Here is a 20,222-nt window from a genome sequence, read left to right on the forward strand (position 1 = left end):
TCCAACCCCCTTTGTTCTAGCAACGTAGTTTGGTGTGTGTGGAATAGTATTGTTTGTTTCATCGGTGCAATATCTTTAGAGTTGTGGCAGAATTGGAGCTATTGCATTGGATGTGGCTAACTAGGCAACAATAACCCACAACGCTTTTACTCTAAGTCTCTTAAGAACGTAGAGGTGATCAGTAGTTGAAAGAGCTTATGGTGAAAATCTTGCCCGGTCTCTGGCTGGTGGTGCTAACAACATCAAACGTCTATGGTGCACCGTTTTCCTCCTTAGAGGCATTTTCATGTGGCTTTCTCTCCCTTCGAGTAAAAACCTAGTTTGGTGTTCTGAACAAGCGTTGACAATATTTTAGATGTTGTATTAGAAACGACGCGCGGCCTTGCCACGCCCAATTTAGATTAGGCCAATCTATTTTGTCAACAGCCTTATTTAGGATCGAGCATATGGTGTGCCACGTTAACTTATTTCAAGGTTTGAACAAAAACATAAACAAATGAATTAATAGGCGTTGGGTCTTGAGATCACAATTGTGCAAGGAAAATAAAATGTTCTTGCACACGAGCAAGAAAATGGACTCGATAGTACCATTGGCAATGAATATATTGTATGTATTTACCAGGTGAGTATTAATTACACCATTTCTAACATGAAAAAACAATGTAATACCCTGGATGGATGCTTTGTTAGCGTCAAATTTTGCAATTTGTGTTTCTTCTGGATTTCTGAAAAGCAAAAAATAATATTAAGAAATACACAAAAATGCGTCTACTTCGATTGGTTAAATGTTGCATCTAACTGTACAGGTATCACAAAAGGAAACCTTACAAAATCGTCATGGCAAAGGTAGAAAAAAAATCAAATGACAAGTACTTCAAAGAGGTCAAATTGCATATGCCAGGGTCATTAATTAGACAGTACTTCAGTACCTGGCTAGGAAAACAAATCAAAATTAAACATTTAATAATATGGCTCCATATCAACTTGAGCCCTGATCACTGATCTTGTTGCTTAATATGATAACATGATTGGGATTTTTTACTTATCTTTATTTTTTTCTACAAAATAATGCCAGTTCAGTTTAAGAACTCAATACTCGGTATTCAGTATCATGTCGTCATTGCATGAATAAAAGAGTACACATAGAGACCATTGCCCAAAAGAAAAGGTGCATGAAGCTACAATTAATCATGGTAATAATTCAACAATACTTCCGTTTCGACGACACTACAATGTATGAGGAAGTTCTCCATAGGTTATTTATTAGTTTACAAATTTATTAATTTACATATTTCCAGCTTCAATTTTCCACTTGTGTGCTGAGAAAATGCAGAAACAATCTGCAATGTAGAGTACCATAATAATGCTAACGACATAACAATTCTAGTACCAATTTTTGCTCTGTAATATGAATTTAATTTACTTCCAATATCTAATTGTTCTAGGATATGACATAGGTTCTGGCATAAGTTTTATTCGGATCAATCGAAGGCTGCAAGACAGTGAGTTAGTGGACATAAGTTGAAAGTTGAATATGTGCGCACAAATTCTAAATTCCAATGAATCAAAGTGATGAAAGTACTTATCTTCATTTTATCCCTCCACATGTCTATAAGAACTCAGGAAATATTTTTTTAATAACTTTCTCTTATTATTATTTAAACATCACGTTTTGAGTGCATTTCAGTTTACACAAGGAGATTGAGGAATTGATTATTCGTTTAAAATTTTGGAATAGCGTTTACCTCAAGCAGGAGGAGAAGATGCTGGTGCCGCCTAATCCTCTTCTACTACTTGATGCTTCGTGGATAAATGATTGCAAAAAAGCTTGGTCTTACATATTGCACATTGTAATTTATATATGCAGCTGAACTGTCAACCATCATCCGGAAAGTGCCATGGTGAGTAGGACCTCAATCCAAATTTGTAACCAATAAACCCTACAACAAACAAGCATGGACACTGTAACCCCATAAACAGGCCTAGCACATTCCATTCATAACACACAATGATATATTCAGCCTAGATATTAGAAATATTCTAACCTATTTAGATTCAGAAGGCAGAATGAAGCAGAGATAATATCTAAAAAAATGTTACTAAATAAGAGAACAGTACAAATATACAGCTACATTATACAATACCCAATTCTGCAGTGTCACCTTCCTCAATTTATGAGGGAGATTTCTCAATACCCTATTGTTTTAAGGGTCTGGTCACTTTGTTGCCAATTTCAACCTTACCAAATTATGGCAATACCAAATTTTGTTAAGTTTTGGTACTACTAAATTTTAGTAGCGTTGGATGTATCTAGTTTGATGCCTTTACAAAATTTAGTAGTTTGATGTGAGAGGAAAGTTACGGAACTACCAAATTTTTGTAGGATGGCATTGGTAAGGTAATGATTGTTACCCTATCAAAATTTGGTAGGGTTGAAAGTAGTAATAAAGTAAACAGACCCTAAAACACTTCTCAACCCCTCAAGGTGAAATCACCAAAAAAAAAAAAAACCCCCTCAAGGTGAAAGGATGACTTTACTGTTTGTTTTAATCTTTAATCTTGCACCACCTAAGTAAGCAAGGATTCTCTCTCATTGATCCAAGTATGTAATCACCATATATGTTTTCGCTGTTCATGTCTATATAATATTTATTTGTGTCATTTTAAAATTGTACATGATAATTTGTACAGATCAGTAAAATATTGATATGAATTGTACCCCCCAACCTCATCTCACCACTTAAGGTTATCATGAGATAGCCCCATCTTGACGTTTGCAATTTTAAACTTCTGAAATCTATTCCTTACATACAACAGATAAGTAATCTACTGATTTAAATTCAGATGGTTATAAAGAAACCCAAGAAAATCAGAGACTACATTTTGGACTGTTAGAAGCATTCGCATGCCAAAATATTAATAAGCATTATTAAACTTTCAGTGGTCATAGGCAAACAACACATGGATTCACATAGTAGGTTTTACTAATCGTTGGCAGATGGCATTGTTGAACTATTTTCCACTAATAAGCATTAAAACAAACAAGCAGAGTGCAGCAGGGGATATTAGTTGGGAAATTTTACGGTATATACTGATAGTATATACTGCAAGTATATATGATCTAACGGTATAGATTGATTTGATTTTTTAGTTAATTAGCTTGCAGTATAAAATTTGAAAGGGTAATTTTGTCTTTTCTTCGTTATTCTATCATCAAATCGTGCTATCGTCACGTGCTTTGTCATCGGATGGCGCTCAGGATGCTCCTCCCCTAGTGCACGATAAGATCTAGGACCAGGTACTCCCAATTAGATTCAATCTGAACTAAAAATTACTAAAGTGTTATTTTATTTTCTATCGAATTCCTAATATACCCTTCTATATACTATCAGTAGTATATACCGGTAGTATATTGTACCGTAAAAGTTCTCTATTAGTTTGCCATTGAGAGGGGTGAGATGGTGGATGACCTGGAACAGCCGATGGACTTGGTGAGCCAACCTGGAGAAGTCAATGCTGCGATGTGGGCGAAGGCAGCGCCTCCGCTGCCGGTGGCGGAGAAAGCAGACGTCGCGGCTGATGAAGAGGTGTAGGAGCGGCGCCGCCCCATTGTGAGGAGAATGTGGAGAGTAGCGACGGGCCAACAATCTTGGGGGCGAGGCGGCGCCCTCGATCCGACGGTGACGTTGTGCACGATTCAACGACGGCGTGCCAGAAGAAAGGCGGGCTGATGGCGCGGGATCGGCAGCCGCCCGGCGACAGCGAGGCGATGGCCGCGGCGTGGTAAGGCGGAGCTACGGAGGGGGAGGGAGGTGAACAGGCGGAGGCTGGAGCCTTGGCGGCGGATGGGAATGAGCGAACGAGGGGTTTCTGGAGCTTGGATACTCAACACTTTTGCATTAAACTCCCTCTCAAGATTTTATTTTACAACGACATCCACCGCATGATATATCACCGTACATACTTGATCCGACGGCTGCGCACGAGGGACCAAACCCATGAATCGGGCTGTGCCACGTGGCCTCGCTAATTGCCCTCTAATTTGCGCAGATTTCGATAGTAAGAGATTCTCCTTATAAGCTCTGTCTTGAAGATCATGCTCAACAGCTTATATTAAATAGGAATAAGTCTACATAACCCCCCAACCTATTATCAGGAGATTACTTAACCCCCTCACCTTACAAACCAGGTATTTAACCCCCTAATCTTACTAAAACCGTTTAATTAACCCCTTATGATGGTTTTGCCTTGCTGGCATGCCACGTTGGACAAATGGATTGACAGGCATGCTGTGAGGGTCGCTTGATTTTCTCTGGCGAGGCCTTCTCCTCTATCCCTCTATTTACATTGAAAATCTATACCATTTTTATGGTTCCTGACATTGCCATTGAAGTTGGAATTGCATACAAGTGCAAGAATTCAGTACCATGAACAAAATAAGAGGCATAACATAAATTTTTAGACAAACCATTTACACACACAAATATGCTCCACAATCTTTCATGAAACAAGTAGAAAAAAAATGACTAAGTAGCATTCAGGTTTGACAAAGCAGAGTAGCAAGTATCTCTCACAAAACAAGAGACATGTAGTAGGATGCATTTAATTCCTGATAAAAAAACAAATATCTCATCTTTCCCCAACACACATCTTTGGTTTTAATTCCATATGCTGGTTATATTTCCATATGCTAGAGTAAAACAGTAGGTGGGCAAGTCTCGAAGTGTTTCAAGCTGGTCTAGCCCTCTTCCTGCACTTCTGTTGCACAAGTGGAGCAGAGCTTGGAGCAGCAACACTTGGAGGCAGAGAGCTTCTGCTAATGCTCTGTTGGGTGCCCACATCACCCTACAAGATGAAAAAAAACATACTTTAGTTAGGTTAAGCCAATGAGCAAAACAACAGAAAATCTGAGAATAACAACTTTATAATACCATGGTGAATGAAGTAGCAGCAGCAGAAGTTGTTGCCTCACTTTGCTTCCGTTTTCTTGTAGCATCCCTCCTGATATAACCATTCCTCTTACTCCCATCTTCTTTATTCCGAGCACAGGTCCGGCTGTTATGACTAGTTTGGTGGCACAATTTACATCTCATCTTGATGCCAACCTTGCTTACCTTAGCTCCCTTAGGTTTCTCAGTTGGCTCTCTTGTTCTCTGAGTTTTGGGCCTTGTAGGATCGAGATGTCGACTAGAGGGGGGATGAATAGGCGATTTAAAACTAAATAACACCTAATCAAATCTAACCTAAGTTGCTAGGCTTGGTGAGGGTGAACTCTAACTAAGCAACTAAGTTATGTTTTGCAAACCTAGGGTGATAGTGGCTCAATTATATCTCTAGGAAAGTAAATCACGCTCCTATGTAAAATGTTTTGCAATCCTAGGGTGATATGATCTCAAGTGTGTCTCTAGAAATGTAAATTGCACAAATGTAAATGCGACAATCAAATGAGACAATGAGACAAGAGATTTTTCACCGAGGTTCAGAAACTCGCCGGTTTCCTACTCCCCGTTGAGGCGAGCCCAACTCCACCGCTCAACCACGAAGCCACCGCACGCCCCCTTCGTCAAGGGGTGGGCAAGGCGGGAGCCGGCCCATGGAGAGGACTACCCAAGCCTCGATCACTCGGGGTAGTTCTTCCTTCACTCTGAAGGTGGTGAACTCCAAACCACTCACAAACCGGTGTCGGGCCTCCTCCACAATCTTCTCGGAGAGGTCACCGGGCAACTCCTCCACAAGCCGTCTAGGAGGCGGCAACCTCCAAGAGTAACAAGCAATGACCCGGTGTGGAGATGATCAAGTGCCACACTAGCTCTACAATGGAAGCAAATGCACTTGACTCTTGGCTAAACAACCCTCTAACACACTAGATGGATGAACATAAAGCTCAAGTGAGTGTGAGAGAGGTGCAAGGGGTGTATGCAATTGAATTGGGTGCCAAGAGAGCCCCCTTGCTGTTGGTGGGGGAGTATTTATACTCCCACCCACCAAAACTAGCCGTTGGTGGCGAAATCCCCCAACTTTGTGCTCTGTCGGTCTGACCGAAGGTATGTGGCCGGTCAGACCGTGCTACTCTGCAACGGCTAGAAAACTAGCCGTTGAAGTGCTGTCAGAGGGCCCCATCGGCCTGACCGGTTAAACCGACATGGGGTGGCCGGTCAGACCGGCCTCGGCTCGGTCAGACCGCCATCAGCTCGGTCTGACCGACTACGGCTCCATCGGCTCTGTATCGGCCATCCCGAGTAGCATCATCTCGGCCTCCAGGGGGCCGGTCTGACCGGGAAAGTGCCGCCGGTCAGACCGCCACTATGTAGCCGGTTTGACCGGCCAGGGCACGCCGGTCAGACCACCACTATGTGGCCGGTCTGACCGCCCCTGGTCAGGCCGAACCTAGTGAATTTGCAAGTGAATGTGTGTGTAATGAAAAAGAGAGCACAAATGAAAATGCAATGACCTAATGTGGCAATTAAAATCATCTCTTTGCTAGGTCATTACCCCTCTTAATAGTACGGCGAAACTAAAATTAAACTAGCAAATTTGATCGCCCTACACCTCGATCAATTCTAAATTAAACCGCTAGTTTTACCGTCTTCTTTCCCTTTGCTTTGCGCCATCAATTTTAATCCATCGATAATCATCCATGCGCACATATGACGTGGACCTAACTTAAAATGTATAGCTCAAAGACAACGGTTAGTCCACAATTAGTGCTTGTCATTAATTACCAAAATTAACACCGGGGGCCTAGATGCTTCAGGCCTCCCAGGCATTTTAACATAAGCAGGTGAATGTGGCTTTGGCATGTCAGAAACTGGCCATTTGTCCTGCCCTTCAACAGGCTGCAAGCAATGTTGGTATGTGTTCATGTACTCTGAGATAGAGAAGCTTGATGCTATGTAGTCATCCAATTGTTTGGATGCCTTGTATATTGCACTAATAGCATGACAACATGGTAGTCCTAATAGTTGCCAATACCTGCAGCTGCATGTTTTCTGTCCTAAGTTGACTGTGTACTTCTTGTTCTCTTTCTCTTGAACCTCAAATCCATGTTGTCCATTCCACAACACATAACACTGGCCAGATCTCTCAATGTTAAGTTTCAGCTTCTTGAATATGTTTGGGCATATTGTACCTTGCCACTTATCTGCCTTTGTCATATTGTCAGCAATTCTAACCATAACTTTGCATCTTATGGCCTCATTCATAGAGATGACTGGAAAGAACCTTGAATCCATGATAGAGTTGTTGAAAGACTCACACATGTTGTTATCAACGGAGTCACAATTTGACCCTAGCTGGAAGAATGCCCTGCTCCAATGTTCAGGTGCAGTGGTAATCATGTCCTTAGCTCCTTGAGGGGTATCTTGTGCTAGCTTTGCTCTATTATAGTTGAAAAGCTCCCTACAAGATGACTTTGCACAGTTCCAAAACTTTTTCTGAAGCTTCTGATTAGTGTACTTTTTCCTCCAGTTTGCATATATATGCCTTGCACACATCCTATGTTCTACTCTAGGGATAAGCTCAGCCACTGCCTTCAAGAGTCCCTAAAAGACAAAATTCAAAATATTTATTACAACTTATGACCTATTGCACATTTTGTTAAAAGATAAACAGTTAAAAATCATACCTTTTACTGCTCAGAAATTATCACCCATCCTTCACCTCCATCATTTATATTGAGATCTTTTTTAGCAACCCAATAAACCAATACCAGGAATCATATCTTTCTTTCTCCACCGAAGCCCATGCAATGGGATACATCTGATTATTAGCATCTCTTCCAATAGCACATATTAGCTCACCATTACAAGCACCCTTGATGAAACAACCATCTAGCCCAATTACTCTCCTACAGCCAGCAAGAAACCCTTTTCTGCAAGCCTCAAAGCATACATAAAACCTCTCAAATACTTTCTTATCAAGTATATCTGGATTAAGGGTCACAACTACAGTACTCCCAGGGTTGCTCCTTAACAACTCCAATTGGTAATCATACACTCTTGAGTACTCTCCCCTAGTTTTATCCAATGCTTCCTGTAGCACCAAGGCTTTGGCCCGCTTGCACTTCGAAATGGACACATCAGCAAGCATGTCCTTTAGAACTGACTTCTTAATATGTTCCACTTTCCATGTTGGATTATCCTTGATAACATCAAAATATTTATTTGCTATGATCCAGGATGTGACTAGCTTGTTATCTCTCCTAGCTAGGTGGACAACAATGCTCATTATTAAAACTGGCCACTTGAAACCATTCAGACTTACTTGTCTTTGACCCATATATTAGCCATTTACATCCTGGCCAAGAGCAGGTTGCCCTAACCTTGTCCCTTTCATCCTTTGGGAATATAATATGCCTGTGTGTTGTCAACCCATACTTCACTAGTGCCTTCTTGAACTGTCTACTTGATCTAAATGCCATGCCAAGAGAGAACACATGAACTGATGCATTTCTGTCAAACCTATTGTTAGTGCTCTTCCATCTAATTGTTTCTCCTTCACTATTCTCCTCATAGGAGTAGTCATCACTTGAGTTATAATATGGACTGCCATCATCTTCTAAGTTGACATTTTCAGGCACCAGTGCATCATCAAGTATCTCTACAGCCTGGCTGCTATGCACTCCTAGCTTCCTTGCCTTGATGTTTCTCTTGATTTCCTTTGCAAATTTCCTAAGTTGTTCAGCTTCCTCATCATCTCCAAAGCTATTTTGCTCTATAGGTTGCCTATAATCAGAGTCTGAACTATCAAATACTTGCCCTTCAGGGTTGCTATTAGTTTCAGGCCCATCTACATCTTCAGGCTTCTCTAGAATTTGAGATGATGCTCTTCTTGGTTTCAATTTTCCCTTCTTATCTGTACATAGAACAACAGTAGGATGTAGCTCTGCCTCTGCTTCTGAATCTGATTTCGCTTCATCGTCAGCTTCTACCATGTCATAGCCCCAATCAGCAATCTGATTATCATCTTGACCCTCATCAATTGCTACGTGCTCAACATAAATTTCTGCAACTTGACCATTATTAGACATATGATTTGCCATTTCTATGCAAGCATTGTCATCAAGCAAAAACCTTAGCCCATCTGACAACTGCTTTCCAGGATATAGCCAATGCAAGTGTAACAATCCACTAACTGGCATGTGGTCACTGAGGAAACCTATAATCTCAGGTAAAGATATCTTATCAAGTTCTATGTATGACAATGCAGTACGCTCTGCCACATAATGCAATTGCCCCCTAGAAAACATGAATTCCCCACCATAGTGAAACCTGACCGGAAGAAAATCCGATGGATCCATTCCTGCAAAAATAAGAAACAAAATTAATCCTAACTTTTGATGAGATTATATTACTACAACCAGCAAGATCGTACACTATATATTATCTGAGGCTTCTAGCCTCCGTTAGTCTTAAAAAAACCAAAGCAAGATCATACACAAAACAGAACAAATTTATGTGTCCTCTAGTACCAACATAGGAGCAAATTTCTGTGTTCATAAGCCCTAAACCTAAAATCATCAAGACGGTAAAATTACCGAGAAATTCACAAAAGGTGATGAGAATTTTACTACCTACAACATAGCACTATCCAAATTTCACAGAGAAAATACATAATCCACACTAAAAGACCTTGTAGATTTAACCCTAATCCTTGAAGAGATAATCTGGTTGGAAAAAAAAACACAGAAACGGATTGTGGAGACTCACCTTTACCTCACCCTGCAATCCAATCAAGTGGATCCACTCCTTGTCATCAGCAGATTGTTCGCCTCGTTTTCTCGCTCATGTTTTTATTCACGCCATCCTCCACACACGCGTCGATCCACCGTGGCAAGCTAGGCAAGCGTGGCCTGCCAGCTGGGCAAAACAAGAGTGCAAAACCACCGTCAGGGGTTAATTAAATGATTTTAGTAAGGTTAGGGGGTTAAATACCTGGTTTGTTAGGTGAGGGGTTTAAGCAATCACCTGGTAATAGGTTGGGGGGTTATGTAGACTTATTCCTATTAAATACTATATATTATAAGCCTAACAAACAGCTTAAAATAAGTGGTCTAACAAATGTAGTAGAATAAAATTATATGATAAATCATATTTTATGGATTCAAGAACAAATAAGTTGTAACAATAATATGGTGGGTAAACAGAAAAAATAGGCCGCGCGATTGCTGGTCGCCAAGCCTTAGTTCGTTCTCAGTCACATCAGCGAGCCCAACAGCGACATGATCGAGAGCTTCTCTTTCTCACCTTTGCTGCTTTGCCTCACCAAGTTCGCGTCGCACCCAATCAAAACAAAGCATCTGAAACAAAGGGCCTACATATGATGCTCATGAAGGCATCACCTACATAAACCATATAGCATGTAAAGAGAAAGGGGCAATTGTGTTTCTGCCCTTACTTTACATCTCAATTGTGATTTTATCCCTGTTTTTTAGGGTTTGTGATTTTGCCCCTGTTTTTTTTAAACGAAGCAGCTGCATGCCCCTACTCTGTTAACTGATGGTAACGGTGTTAAATGTGTGGTGAATGGACAAGTATACCCCTGGACATGTTTGGGCTTGCACAGGATACATGTTTCAAGTTAATTTTGAGCAAATTTCATATGGGAAATAAATGTTCACAAATTTTGTAAAAGTTGACAGAACACAATATTTTGGATAATTTTGATAGAATTTTCGCAATAATTTGAACACAGTTTATAAACGATGTCAGAACAATATTTTTGACAAAATTTTGACAGAAATTCATCAATAATTTGGACACAAATTATAGAAGATAACAGCACACTATCAAGGACAAAATTTCAGCACTAATTTCTGCTCGCTGCTTGCTAGCTCGCTGCAAGCACACTTCCTGCTCGCTGCTTGCTAGCTGGCTGGCTGCGGGGCCGCCGGCCGTGGCGTCTCCCTGCGCGTGCAACACCGCGGGGCCGCGCCTACGGAGCCGCCGCGCCGACGCGCCGACGGAGCCGCCGCTCCTCTCCGCTGCTCCTCGGCCGCGGCGCCGCCGGCCGCCGCGTCTCCTGCGCGTGCAACACCGCGGGGCCGCACCGACGGAGCCGCCGCGCCGACGCGCCGACAGAGCCGTGCCGCTCCTTTCCGCCGCTCCTCGGTCACGGGGCCGCCGGCCGCCGTGCCTCCCTGCGCTTGCAACCCGCGGGGCCGCCGCGCCGCCGCGCCGACGGAACCGCCGCTCCGCAGGGCCGCCGCACCGTCGCGTCGACGGAGGCGCTGCTCCTCGGGGCCGCCGCGCCGCGCCTGCCCGCGCCCGACTCCACCGCGCGCTGGCCCGAGCCGCCGCTCCTCCCTGCCGCGCACCGCCGCCTATCGCGTAAGCCCCTGCCGCCGCCGCTTGCATGGTTTTTCGATTGGATCGGGGACAGCAAGGTTTGGGGATTTAGTTGTTTCATTGAAGCAAGGCTAGAATAGTCATTCACAAATTATAATAGCATTTTCTTTCATCGTTTAATTCAGAAATCCCGGGCCCACGAAACTACCGTCCAAACCAAACGGCTGCTTCGTTAAAAAAAAAAACAGGGGCAAAATCACAAACCCTAAAAAGTAGGGGTAAAATCACAATTGAGATGTAAATTAAGGGTAGAAACACAATTGCCCCAAAGAGAGAAGAGAAAAGCTATGGTCTGCATACAGACTCCCAACACTGCTGTTCTGGTTCACTTTCTGACACAAGTTTAATACTACAGCACAAGAACTTGAAACACTTTTACAACCTACACACATATAGCCAGAGCCAACCTACCCACCTACACAAACAACAGTTCACACGTGCTGTTCATTTGAATAGCACCGCCGGCGCCGAGAACAAGGAGGCTAATAAGCGGAGAACAAAACAGCCACGCGCACTCAACTCTCAACTCCTCAAGAGGTGATATATTCCTCCTCATCTTTACGAAGGAAAAAGGAGCCGGCGTCGCGATTCCTTTCAGCTTTGTCAGCATCACTTTCCCTTACTCCTCCTTCCGTGATCGCGTGCCTGCCTGCGCAAAACGATGATGCTATGTCAAGAGCTCAGCTAAGGACAGGAAGAGAAATAGAGAGAATATGATTCCAAGCTCTTAACAAGTAACAACTGAATGTAATCTACCTATTTAATACATGCACAAAGGTAAAGTTCTCCGCGGCCCCCCCCCCCCCCCCCCCCCCCCGCGGCTCCCTTTCATTGGATTCAGTACAAAAGATAAAGCTATGGCCAGAAAGAGCTTATTCCATTGTTCTAATGCATAGTAGTTTTAGTTTATGCTCCTGATGATCGACCATCATTGTTCACAATTCCAAGCCGATGCTCGAGGCACCAAGCAGCAATTCGGAGCAACAGATATGCACCGGCATGCCGCACTAGAACAGGAACCGAGGTACAATCATCATATCGCATGGACCATTTCTGCTTGTCTTAACAAATGAGCAGAGGACAACCGCAATTGCTAAGTACAGGGAATCCCTGAACAACTTTGGGGAAGACTGTTTGATCCACATAATAGAAGCAGGCAAACCACAGTAGCACACAACCAGCAGAAGACTGTAAAGAACAGCAAGGACCACTCATATCAGTTATACTTTCGAAAGAACAAGCTTGTCAAGCTTTTTCTTTTTTAGTAGGTCCTACAATATCAGATTTCACTAAATTTTATTTTATTTTATTTACCATGCCGTATTCTTTTTGCAATATTGGGATGCACCCTCCAAATAAAATACAGAACATAGCATGAAAATTAAACGGACTGCAGGACAAATCAATAGGGTAGGAATGACAGCAGGTTGAATTCTATAAGGAGGATTTGTTGATTTTATATTCCTGTGTCTGTCACTTGTGGCAAGGATCCAGATGTCAGTGAGATATATAGAGGGGCAATCCATCAAACGCCAACCTCCCAAATTGTATGATCTCTAAAGTTAGTAAAAACCGATCAGTGTATTGTATAAACTGTTGACGTATGCCAGTTAAACTTGACTTAGACTTGTAGTTTTTGTCAAAACATGGAGGAAAAATAGTGCGAATAAGATTGTAAGAGAAGCAATCATCTGTAGAAGCGCATCTATAAAGCAAAAGCAACATAACTGAATACAAGAAAATGAACCGTCAATTTTAAGCTCCTACTTTCTGCGCCCTATGTCAAACAGATAACAATCAAACTCAGAGGACTGTTTCATACACATGCACGTCCTATTAGATTCGCCTATCTACTTTCCTTTTGCCTGATAGCTGAACAAGTACAAAACTTACCAGAGGAAAACAAAAGGGAACCATATGCTTATTCTATTATTCCATGCTTTGCTTTTGTGCAGTTCCAAGAAAGGCATCACTAATAGAATGAATTCCTTTTTCGCTTTGTTTGTATGCAAAACTTTATCCAATTCTTCTTCTGGATGCATCTGGTCAAGAAGGAATTTTAAAACTTTGCTCTCTTGTGAACCGATAGAAATATTCCTTAATTAATTGTTATAATACTTGTGTACGCTGAACATATATCAACATGCAATACCATATCTGATTGCAGAACATACAGAATCCTAATCAATGCCGACCAACCGTAAATGGTGCCCTTTCATTTCACAATATAAGTGCAGTGGAGAGTGGAATTAGTTCTCAACGAGTAAGATGTAATCCAGGAATCTAGTAAAGACAACACTACAAACCACAGCCCAAAAGTTCTCAAGAGAACAAGATTCTCACTTTCATCTATAACACCAATAAATAACATGACTGTCTCTAATTCCCCCTCTCCCTTCAATTCATGTGTGCCAAGTTAACGCAATATAAACTATATTTGCTAGTGCAGAATCAGAATGCAAGAGTGTTCATGGAATTGACAAATAAAAAGATCAGTGTGCATAGGGTCCACAGGTACCTAAAGGAATAAGGATAATATCTCTTTTCAGTTGATGCAAAGATTGGGTCAGGCTTGAGTGTTTGTTCCAACGATTCGAAATTCTCTGCTCACTTGCCTGCCTTATAAGACCAGTCTCTGCATAATATCTTGACATGAGTAGCCATAGTTAGTTAGAGCAGCTAAAGGCCATCTGACTCCCAAAGAATAGAACTGCAACGTACCATGAACTACCCCTGATTACCAGAAACAGAGGGCTGATAAAACATCACCAGGCGGTTCCTCACAGGGGGGTTGTGGCAGTCTACAAGCAAATTGTACATAAGAGGAATTGAAAGAGGTATGAGTTATGTGTTTATGTGTTGCAAGTAAGTTTGGTTTGTTCAAACATAGAAAAAGAGATATCTTGTATAGATCCTAACATGAGATATATTCTTGCCAGATGTATCATCATCAACAACAGCTCCAAAGCCACAACCAACTCTTGCCATCTAGGCAGAGTTTCCCTTCAGAACGGCACTTGCTTATGCAAGGAGGAAGTGTTTCAGGGGAATCAGGGCTTGTTCTCTCAACTGATGCAAAGCCTAGGTTAAAATGGACCCCTGAGCTACATGAGCGATTTGTGGAGGCAGTAAATCAACTTGGTGGTCCAGAAAGTGAGCATTCGATTAAACCTTTCTGCCATAAGAGCAAGCACATAAAAATCATCATCTAAACACTTCAATCTTGCAGAAGCTACCCCAAAAACAATCATGAGGCTCATGGGCGTCCCTGGATTAACACTGTATCATCTCAAGAGTCATCTTCAGGTATACATGGAACTTAGTATCACAGTTCTTTCATCTCTTTGTTTTAATGGGACACCACTCGGTTTCTTTTCATTTTACATGCCTTCAAGCAATATACTGATTTTTTTTTCTCTTTTGCACTAGAAATACAGACTAAGCAAAAATCTCCACGCTCAAGCCAATGCGGGAAATGTGAAAAATGGTAAATTTCAGTTCTCAAATGATCAGCTTACCATAAAGCTCAATACTGAACTTCCTTTCCATTTTGTCAGCGCTAGTCTGCACCACAGCAACAGAGAAACCATCTGAAGCAAATGGATCACCAGTTAGTCACCTAAACCTTGGAACCCAGACAAACAAGTAAGAGACAAGTGTACTTTTGCTCAAGCGCGTTCGCAGAAGGTTAACACCCTTTTGTATTTCTATCAGATCTGTGCACATAGGTGAAGCCCTTCAAATGCAAATTGAAGTTCAGAGACGGCTACATGAGCAACTAGAGGTACAAAAACAGCACGAGTTCATAACATAAATTTATATTTATTGTAATAAACACAAACACTTTTGACATCCCTTTGAATTCATTGAAATATTACATTTTGGTTGAAAAATTAATGCAAAGAGGCGCACATAATATAGGTTGGATTTTATGATTAAATATCCAATAAATACAAAGAGCTAACAATGGCTTTTGAACAGGTACAGAGACACCTGCAACTCCGAATTGAAGCACAAGGAAAGTATCTACAATCGGTGCTGGAAAAGGCACAGGAGACACTTGCAAAGCAGAATGCAGGTTCGGTTGGTCTTGAAACTGCAAAGATGGAACTGTCAGAATTGGTCTCCAAAGTATCAACCGAATGCCTCCAGCATGCTTTTTCAGGCTTTGAGGAGATTGAAAGTTCACAAATGCTACAAGGGCACACCATGCATCTCGGTGATGGATCGGTTGACAGCTGTTTAACTGCATGTGATGGTTCCCAGAAGGATCAAGATATCCTATCAATTAGCCTTTCAGCCCAAAAAGGAAAAGAGATTGGTTGCATGTCATTTGATATGCATGTGAAAGAAAGAGGAAGTGAGGATTTGTTTCTCAACAAGCTAAACAGAAGGCCTTCAAATCATCCAGAAAGGTGTCAGAGGAGAGGTGGCTTTAGTATGTCATGCCAGACAGCAAACTTGGATCTGAACATGAACGACACTTATGACGGGCCTAAACACTGCAAGAAATTTGATTTAAACGGGTTCAGCTGGGCCTAGGAAATGAGCACTAACAATTGCCATGTCCTTTAGCACTATCAGTGAGAACAAGTGAAAACAGATTTTTTCTTCCGATGATCAATGGTATTGCCATGCCTTCGATTGAAAGATCAACGCCACTTCACAATTTGACCATCTCTGCTGTTATAAAATGGTAATTCACTGAAATAAGTGATGGAATTAGCGATAAGATGCTTCTTGTGCACCACACAAGTTACCAATTTGGCCATGTAGATCCCATTCCCGGAGTCGATAGCATTTGAGAACTTGGCATTCTCCATTATTCTGCCTTACCGTGATTGTAGTTTGTACCATAGAAATATAACAAATTTTGTTAAAAATTCCATTTGAGCTAATGATTACTAGTTACTACTGTCAATTGGCCGTGCCATTGAACTGATCTTTTGCTCTCTTTGTTCCATTAGCAATATGTCATGCTTAGACTCTGGAATTTATCGATCCACGAGACTGCGGAGGGTGGACTTACGCATCTTCCTTACACTCTTGACTCTCCTCCAGAAATTAACGATTACTGCATCCTGAAGCACAACCGTCTTAATTTCTTTCGTCATGACCATATTTGCGATGGCAATCCGAGAGCGCGATGCCCAGATACAAATCCAATGATTAACTACATTACTAGACTTGGATATAAACGATGGCTACCGATTAGTTGGGTGCAGCTAGCCTAAATTTAACTGTAGCACAAAGCATCAGAGAGAGCTTCAGATGCTTCATTTGGTTGTTTCTGTTTCATCAGTGTAACGCTGATTATAACCATCGGTCTAGCACTTGTATGATTGTATTGTATCGTCGGTGCATGCGCGAAGTATCCGGGAAAGAAATACAGAAAACCAAATCGAATCTGGAAACAAATAGGGCTCCCAAACAAATAATAACAAAAAAAGAAGGAAAAACACGCACCGGCGGGCTGCGCGACGGCATCGATCTCCCGGCGAGGAATCTCCCAGCGGCGGCGTCGAGCTCCATGGTGAGGTAGCAAGTGGCCCCTCCCCTAGCTCGCCGCCCCTACACAGCCGCCTCCTCCGCTACCCTGGGAGGGAGAGCCGCCGCGCCGCCGCCGGTGTTGCATTTCTTTCTTTCTTTCTTTCTTTCTTTTTTTTTGAGGGCCGCCGGTTGCTAGAAGGCCAGCATGAGGTAGCTTCTGGTGCTGGCCCATTTGTCCTTTCTGTACTAAGCTGGGCCTTGAAGAGAATTTGGCCCACCTTTTCAGCCCATGTAGGCTTGAAGCGTCATATTGGATGAGGACCAGTCAACATGCCCTTAGATGAGATACCAAAAGTGAACTTTTATCTCCATATTTTAGCTCATCAGTTCGGTAGTTCCTTCCTTCTCTTGAGTAAAAATAATCAAATGTATAGTTGAATTACTACATCCATTTTAAAATATACTAGTCTTTTAGTTGTATATTTGAATATATACTTATATATAGTTAAATATTATTATATTTAAAGCATAGGGAATAATTAAATAATTCAGTGTTTAAGGATGATCTAAGTACAATATGGGGTTTCAAGAAAAAAAAAAGCTCCAGCATGTTACTCTGCTTTCCGAACTGACCGATACACCGACCCAGCATTAGCGCCGCAAAATTCTGTTAATCCTCCTGTGCATTTCAATCACATGGCCAGGATCATGTGCGAGCTAACCTACGAACCAACCTGGATACACACACCACGCCAAGACATGATCCATCTGAGCACCACGTACCAGTTAATCATGCAGAGATAGATGTCGCTGATCATGCGCAGCGGCATGCAGCGTACACCGGCCGTCAGTTAGCTCTGCATTCGTGCCGCTGTCCCGGCTCTACCAAAAACATTCACCAAGCTACCAATCTAGTAGTAGAATTGTGTCAAATGCTAAGCTAACCCAGCCAGAAAAAAAGGCCGATGCAACTGGCAAGTATTGACAAAAGATTATTCATCTCACACAGGAGGTAGGCCGTCTATGAGCTTAGGGTCCTCTTCAGTTTAGCTGTACCGCAACTGCAGGTCGTTGCAGAATTTGGCTGCCTAATTCTGCACGCACTCACTCTCGATCCGGCATGGATGATAACCCCTGGTGCTTTTCTTTCAAATGCTACTTTGGAATAGACTACTCTACCTACGCTTGACTTGGCCACTCTGCGAACTCTGCAGTGCGATTAGTCCACACATCAGTTCGCTTAATGCGTATTATCCAAGCTCCATCGATCATCATCCTCTCGCATGATGCTTTCCTGTCAGCATCTTAATTTCTTATCAAGCCGCTCAAGTCGTAAAGCACACTTTATGATTCACTAGCTAAGTACTCTAATTAAGTTCTTCGGAGATGAGATAGCTAGCGAAGGTAATGTAGGATGGCAACTAGCATCGCTCCTTTTCGGCTTGCTACGTCAGACTCCTGCTTTGCACTTTCATTACTTTGTCCTAGCTTGTCCTCCAAATGGAACTTAATATTACTTCTGGCATTCAGATTGGTCACTGCAGGAGTAGTTAGGGATATGCTTCTAGAGAAGAGATAAATAACAGTACTCTAGCTATAGCGTGCTCAATGTTCAGTTGTTCTTCACCCAGCATCTATATATCTGCACCGATGTTAAATACGCACATTGATCTAGAGAGAAGATAGATACAGACATACAGTACTAGTTACAGTGATCATTTCTGGCTCCTCATCAAAAGAATCAAAATCTACAGGTATAAGGGCCACGACAATTAATCTCATCGTTTGTGATGCAGGACATATGTTGTGCATTATTGTTGTATGCACAAACTAAGACCAGTCGGACGGATCGCGAGAGTGACCGATCTCAATGTTAGGCAAGCAGTTCGACAGGCTGACAGCTGGTACATCGGTATACATGCATGCATGAAAAATAAAAATCTGAATTCTGGTGACTATTCAAAGCAACCGAGAGAATAGTCTAAAATAATTTGACTCGCTTGCTTGGGATGGCGGAAATGCCTTTATTCCACAAGGCCCAGCTGCCTTTGGTAGCTAGAGAACGCCAAACTTAATTTGGCAAGACGAGGAAGGAAAGCTAGGAAGGATGATGGGTACCAGAGAACATGATATGACACCCGATCGACATCTCGTCATCGATCTCCTCACAGCTTAGGATAAATTCGCAGATCCTATGTAAATTTTAGCTTAACCTTTAACTAACCCAACCGCATGCAACGCACATTGTACTTCCAAGGAGCAGATTTGGTTTAATCATACATATATACGAGCTAGTTTTAATTTACCCACCAGATCCAAGGCTCCAAAACCGCGTGTTCGCCAGCAGAAAACGCCCAAAAACCGTCGTGCGGGGCGGCCCGAAACAATCGCAGGAAACCGACGCGATTCCCGTCGCGATAGGCTACATGGGGCGGTGGCGATGCGGGCCGCCGGGTGCGCCACTGCACAGGCGCATCCCATGCCGTGCCGGCCAGCGACCAGCACGCGCGCGTGCGGCGCCGGCCGCGCGCGCTGGGGCTTGACACGTCCTGATTTCGCCCACGGCCGCTGCACCTGCACGTATACAGATCGCGTCCCGTCCGGAATTGAAATCGGTTAATTAACCACTTCTTAACCTGCTCATCGATCGCATCACATTATATTGCAGCAATGTTCAATGCACCGGTACCCGTCGCTGCGAATCAGTGACATAATTGCGAAAAGTACATACTACCTGAGAGTATTTATCAATTTGATCCCCTCATGCATGCATGCGACGACGGGCCGGAGTGTGAAACAAAAAACATTATGATATTTGTGGTGATCTCCTGCAGGCATGTGAGTTCATGTGCAACATGCATGTGCTGGGTGCCACGGTCTTGACACCTAGACGGGGAACAATTTAAAAGGGGAAACATCAGGGGGAGGATTAGCCAAAGGAATTGAAGCCTTAACCTTTTGCTTAGCAAAAGTGTAACATGGACTAAGCTTCGTGGAAACCATGCTGGATGATGAGACGACACCAAGTACGATCATGTGCTCGAGTGCTTCTTACTTTTTTTTAGTCGCGGCCACCCGGCGTTGTTTGGCTCCATCGATCGACTACAAATTTTCTTGCACTGTATATATAACACCAAAACTTTTTGGTGATCACTAGTGTTTGTTTCATGTATATATGCATGCATATGGGCCATATGGTCTGCACTATTGGTCATACACACACATACCCTGGTGCAACAAACCCTACACCTGAACATTATTTGAAATATGCATGATGCATACAAACATTAGAATCTTCACTACTCAATATATTGTTGATATCATATATAGTATACACTTGAACATTGATAGCTTAGCTGTAGAGTGAAAAGGAGTCAAGCCTTTGCC

General features: G+C 42.5%; 1 protein-coding gene and 1 long non-coding RNA gene across 3 annotated transcripts; one reads left to right on the forward strand and one right to left on the reverse strand.

Annotated features, from left to right (window-relative positions):
* Positions 1-11,558: 11,558 nt before the first annotated feature.
* On the reverse strand, positions 11,559-17,003 carry LOC127768419 (uncharacterized). The gene is made up of 5 exons (XR_008016581.1): positions 16,812-17,003; positions 14,864-14,935; positions 14,067-14,146; positions 13,864-13,991; positions 11,559-11,994 (listed from the first exon to the last, which is right to left on the reverse strand). It is a non-coding gene; the product is annotated as an uncharacterized LOC127768419 (long non-coding RNA).
* On the forward strand, positions 14,034-16,252 carry LOC127768417 (myb-related protein 2-like). Of its 2 annotated transcripts, none has more exons than XM_052293998.1 (7): positions 14,034-14,182; positions 14,285-14,498; positions 14,575-14,651; positions 14,775-14,832; positions 14,903-14,990; positions 15,060-15,129; positions 15,327-16,252. In XM_052293998.1, exons 2-7 carry the CDS (start codon positions 14,285-14,287, stop codon positions 15,885-15,887), a joined length of 1,068 nt encoding a protein of 355 aa, XP_052149958.1. In that variant the 5' UTR covers positions 14,034-14,182; the 3' UTR covers positions 15,888-16,252. The 2 variants fall into 2 exon arrangements, with proteins under 2 accessions (XP_052149958.1, XP_052149959.1); XM_052293999.1 differs by having other exon boundaries at positions 15,333-16,252.
* Positions 17,004-20,222: the final 3,219 nt, after the last annotated feature.

This window comes from Oryza glaberrima, chromosome 3 (assembly GCF_000147395.1).
Source record: "Oryza glaberrima chromosome 3, OglaRS2, whole genome shotgun sequence".
Lineage (NCBI taxonomy): Eukaryota > Viridiplantae > Streptophyta > Magnoliopsida > Poales > Poaceae > Oryza > Oryza glaberrima.